Below are 4,962 nucleotides of genomic sequence, written 5' to 3'. Positions count from 1 at the left end.
TTTTTTGAGACAGGGTTTCTCTGTATAGCCCTGGCTTTCCTGGCACTTTGTAGACCAGGCTGGCCTTGAACTCAGAAATCCGCCTGCCTCTGCCTCCTGAGTGCTGGGATTAAAGGCGTGCGCCACCATGCCCGGCTTTATTTTTTAAAAACATTTTTTATTTATGTGTATGTTTGTGTGTGTGGAGGTGCAAGCTGTTACCCTGAGATCAAGAGAACTAGAGTTACATGTGATCATCAGCCACACACACATCATGTGGATGCTAGGCAGAACTCGGATCCTCTGGAAAAGCAGCAAGCCCATCTGTTATAAAAGGAAAACTATGTGCCTTCTGATAAATGGTTTGAAGGAGCTTAAATCTTTAATAATAATTACCTGTGCTTTTATGGTGTTTGAAACTATCAACCCCCCCCCTCCCATTTGTTCTAGTTATTTAAATAAACCCTCATTTTATAGGTTACTCCTTCGGTTTAAGAATAAGTAATTGAGGAGCGAAGATGTCGGACGAGGAGAAGCTGCCGCCCGGCTGGAAGAAGTATATGAGTCGCAGCTTAGGCCGGGTATACTACTTCAATCACATCACCAACGCCAGCCAGTGGGAGCGGCCCAGCTGCGGCAGCACTGTTGGAGGCAGCAGCAAGAATGGCCAGGGTGAGCCTGCCAGAGTGCGCTGCTCACATCTGCTGGTGAAGCACAGCCAGTCTCGGAGGCCCTCATCCTGGCGGCAGGAAAAGATCACCAGGAGCAAGGAGGAGGCCCTGGAGCTCATCAATGGCTACATCCAGAAGATTAAGTCAGGAGAGGAGGACTTTGAGTCTCTGGCCTCACAGTTCAGTGACTGCAGCTCTGCCAAGGCCAGGGGAGACCTGGGTGCCTTCAGCAGAGGTCAGATGCAGAAACCGTTTGAGGATGCATCGTTTGCTCTACAGACTGGGGAGATGAGTGGGCCCGTGTTCACGGATTCAGGCATCCATATCATCCTGCGCACAGAATGAGGGCAGGCACCTAGCCAGCCTGCTCCAGCTGCTACAACAGCCCAGGGACGCCCTTCCTGCTACTGTCACACAGTATTTATTGTTCCTAAAATGACTGGGAGGGGGACTGAGCTTCCTGTTCCTTGTTTGTCCCCATTTGGGGCTGTCCTAGCCAGGCTCCTTCTGGAGGAATTGACTACAGAAAGGCAATGGGGTTAGGGAGACACCCAGGCTCAGGGGATCAGTGGTGACCTGGTCCCCCAGGTCTTGGAGGCAGGCAGGAGGACCTTTTTTCTTGTTACATTCCTCTGTTCAGTTGCAAAAAGCAGATGTGCCATACCTGGCGACACAGCAACTCAGCCTCAGGGTTCAATGCAGCGCGCTATGCACCTTCCATTAAACCTGAAACCACTAAAAAAATGTATAAGTATGTTAATAAAGCACTAAAAACACAGTTAAATCATGTAGTGACATTTTTGAGAAATTCGGAATTTTAGTTTCTTTAAAAACACAAATACAGCCGGGCAATGGTGGCACACGCCTTTAATCCCAGCACTTGGGAGGCAGAGGCAGGCGGATTTCTGAGTTTGAGGCCAAGTCTGGTCTACAGAGTGAGTTCCAGGACAGCCAGGGCTACACAGAGAAACCCTGTGTCTCGAAAAAACAAAAACAATAAACCCAACAAAACCACAAATACTAAAATATGTTTTCATTTTAATCCCAGGTGTAGGGATGGGGGAACTGCTTGGGGGGGGGGCAATGACGTGTCTGCCAGCAGAGGCATGGTTTTGCCAGCTAGATAGTTTCTATGATTATATGAGTTGGAAAATCTGGGAACTTTTCAGAGGATATATAAATAGTAGGGCCCTGAGTTTACATATGCGGCTTGTTAGTAGTGTTCAAAGAAGAAACAAAAGGAAAAAAATTAAATTCAAGGATCCCTCTCCCACCCCCCTCCGTCCTCTGTCCCTTCCCTCTATGCTTTTTTTTTCTCCCCGGTCTAGTGTTAGAGGGTGAAATGATGGGGGAGAAGAACCTACAAAGTAGCAAAGACTCCTATCATTTATTTAAGATAGAGACAGATAACAAAGTATTTCTGTTGGTGTAGTTAGCTATTTTAGCGCCTCAGGCTTGGAGTGATGTTTTTGTTGTTGCTGGCTTGATTTTTTTTTTTTTTTTTTTTTTTTTTTTTGGTGCAACAATGATCATGCCCGGCCCCAACTTTATGGACCCAGGGACATGATGTTTAGGGGAAATGATCTTCCTTTCTGGAACGCAACTCTCTCCAAGGGCTGCGCTAGGGAACCGCTGCTCTCGCCTTTCTTCCAATCAAGCCTGAGCCTCGGTCACCCAAACACTTCGAAGGGACCGCTCAAGCCAGGGCTCAGAATCCGAAAGAAGCCTGTGAGTGTGTGGGTGTCCAAAATGAAGGCAAGGGAGTGAGGTTGGCCTGGTTGGTGGAATATTCAGTTTTCAAAGTCCTGGCAGGGAAGGTAGCTTCTAAGGCGCCCTACGCTTTACCAACACTTTTAACTGCGCGCCATCGCCTCCGCTTTTTCCCCAACCGCAACATGGCGCCTCCCTGTGCGGCCGGAGCGACATCGAGCCGCGGGCCACCGCGCTCCCTCGGCCGCCCCCCGAGCCCGCATCAGCCTTTCCACACAAAAACGTGGTGGAGCTCAGCTCGGAGCGCCGGATTGCCGAGCCCCTTGGTGACAGCGGGAGAGCCGGCCGCCCGTCCGTACAGGAGCATGGCGCCGCCCCACGCTGGGCAGGCGCATCCCGCCTGCCCCCGCCCCGCACTGAGCGCGGCCAGCGCTGCCCACCGACGCGGGGCAGAGAGGACGGCCAGCAGCTCGGCGGGCGGGTGGGCGAGCCAGGCGCCCCGGCGGGGGTCGAGGCCCAGGTGTCCAGCCCGGCGCGCATCGCTCCCGCCCTTTCGCGTCGCGGGCCCCGCGGGACTCGCGGCCGGAGTGACCCTGGGTGGTCGCCGACGCCGCGGCAGGTGAGCGGGGCGGAGGCCGGCGGGCCGGCCCGGGAAGCACCGGGAAGCGCCCCCCGTTTCTGGGCCTCTCCCAGTCGATCGGGTCCCGGGGATGCCGGGCGGAGCGAGGAGGAGAACAGGGATGGGTGAGGCCCACCCTCCAGGCCGGACTCCGGGCGCGCCCTTGCCGCTCCCTCGCCGACCTAAACATCTGTTTACCACGAAATCTGAACGCGGTTCCTGGCGCCGGGGGGGGGGGGGCAGAGATCTTTTCTTTCGCTGAAAGACCCTTTCTAGAGGATTCTTTTGTGTTCAGCTTGGGCCCGCGTGCAGCTCCGACAGATGCCGGTGCCCGTGCCAGGATCCTCCCCCTCGGTTTCCTGGTTAGGTACCGTAGGGTTTTATGATTGTTGAGTGAATGAATGAGAGCAATTAAATAGCGCCCCCCCCCCCTACATCCTGCAACTCTTTAATTATAGCTGCCAGTGTGGAATGGTGGTGGTGTGGCAGCCTGTGGCCGCATGAAATCAGGAGGCACTTAACTGTAGGAAACTGAAGTCACAGTAAAGACACAGAATCGGACCTCAGTAGTGATGGGGGTAATAGGACATTTTAACAAAAATAGATCACTTTTACTGAAGTTATTGTCACTTTTAAACCACAGATCCTGTGCTACCCTAAACACCTTGAACAACCTCTCCTAACAGTGACATCACACAGATGACACAGGGATTTATGTCTATAAACAAATGGGTATCTGTTCGCCAGGCTTGGGGGGGGGGGTATATTAATAGAACATTTATGGAGAATATGATCTTGGCTCTTGAGAAGTTCAAAATCTAGACAAAGCTTTTTCATTTTGTTTTTAAACTACAAATTAGTGATTTCCCCACCAGACCCCCATTTCCTCCTTCCATCTTTGCTTACTGCCACTTTTCCATTTCAGGCGCCCTGGCTTCTGCCAGAGGAATGAAAATAGCCCACCCTTTTCATTCCCCACCCCCCCATCCAACTTGGTGAAATTCTACTCCTTTCAAAGACAGGTCACATGTCTTCTTTTCTGGGAAAGTTTTCTCAGCTTCCTCCTCTTCAGAATAGCAGCGTCATGCTACTTTGAGTTTCCTTGTGGCTCCTTGCAAGCATGTCTGTCTGTCTCTGATTAGATTGTTTTCAGCTTTCTATCCCTATTGGAATAATCATATTTTGACTGGAAATAAAGGCAGTGATAGATGCCAGCTGTCTCACAATCAGCCTTGCAGGACTTTAGAGAAAAATGTAAACATTTGTAAGGTTGAAGGAAGTGCCCCAGGAGGAGACAGGACCTGAACAGAATCTTGGGGGGACAGGGACAGTCTTTTGTGATTAAAGGCATCTTGCCTCTCCTCTTTTCTGTATCCAGTGAAGGACTTCCTCTGGACAGCTTCCTGGTGTGGGAAGAGGATAAAATTAGATATGTTTTGCTTCTTATAGAATCTGTAGGTAATGAACATTGGATCTGTTGCACTTCCAAACTCTAGTAGGATTTAAGACAATGAAGAAATGGGTTTGGGAAGGAAAAGTTGGGCAGGGAGTGATGGCACATGGTTTTCTGGGATTGAAAGCCCCAGGATCTGAAGTGGGTAGCTCATTATGAGTTTGGGGCCATATCCTGAGTCCTAGGCTAGCTAGGAAGTACATAGAGGGACCCTGTCTCCCCAAAACGGGGGATGGGGTAGGGGCCTGGATTAGGAAGATAAAATACAGCTGGGCATGATGGGTACTCCCTTAATCCCAGCCCTTGATAGGCAGAGGCAGGTGCGTGTAGCCAGGGTCGTGAAATCTTGTTTCAAAAAAAAGGAAAAGAAAAAGAAGCTACTTAAGCATGTAAGGGGGGTTATTTTTGGCCCACAGTCCAGCAGGAGCATGAGGTAGCTGGGTATGTTACATTCATGGCCAAGAAACAGCAACAAAGTCCAGTTCACAGTTCATTTTTTTTTTTTTTTTTTTTTGGTTTTTGGTTTTTGG

At 50.6% G+C, this 4,962-nt stretch overlaps 2 protein-coding genes and 1 pseudogene across 3 annotated transcripts in view; all 3 read left to right on the top strand.

Annotated features, from left to right (window-relative positions):
* The window catches only part of Depdc7 (DEP domain containing 7), a 30,069-nt gene extending 29,526 nt beyond the window's left edge, over positions 1 to 543 (top strand). The window contains exon 9 of the mRNA XM_029536402.1: positions 457 to 543. Coding sequence (XP_029392262.1) covers positions 457 to 488 — 32 coding nt within the window. The 3' untranslated portion in view covers positions 489 to 543. The remainder of the gene's footprint in view (positions 1 to 456) is intronic.
* On the top strand, positions 496 to 1,418 carry LOC110319458 (annotated as a pseudogene). Its single transcript, XR_002380400.2, has one exon. The product of XR_002380400.2 is annotated as a peptidyl-prolyl cis-trans isomerase NIMA-interacting 1 pseudogene (transcript).
* A 1,393-nt stretch (positions 1,419 to 2,811) lies between these two features.
* The window catches only part of Tcp11l1 (t-complex 11 like 1), a 35,952-nt gene continuing 33,801 nt past the window's right edge, over positions 2,812 to 4,962 (top strand). Inside the window, exon 1 of the mRNA XM_029537072.1 lies at positions 2,812 to 2,979. The gene's annotated coding sequence lies outside the window, so the exon portion shown is untranslated. The remainder of the gene's footprint in view (positions 2,980 to 4,962) is intronic.

The sequence above is a fragment of the Mus pahari genome, chromosome 3 (genome assembly GCF_900095145.1).
Source record: "Mus pahari chromosome 3, PAHARI_EIJ_v1.1, whole genome shotgun sequence".
Classification (NCBI taxonomy): Eukaryota; Metazoa; Chordata; class Mammalia; order Rodentia; family Muridae; genus Mus; species Mus pahari.
Note: the sequence above shows the minus strand (reverse complement) of the source record. Positions and strands in the feature narration are given on the sequence as shown.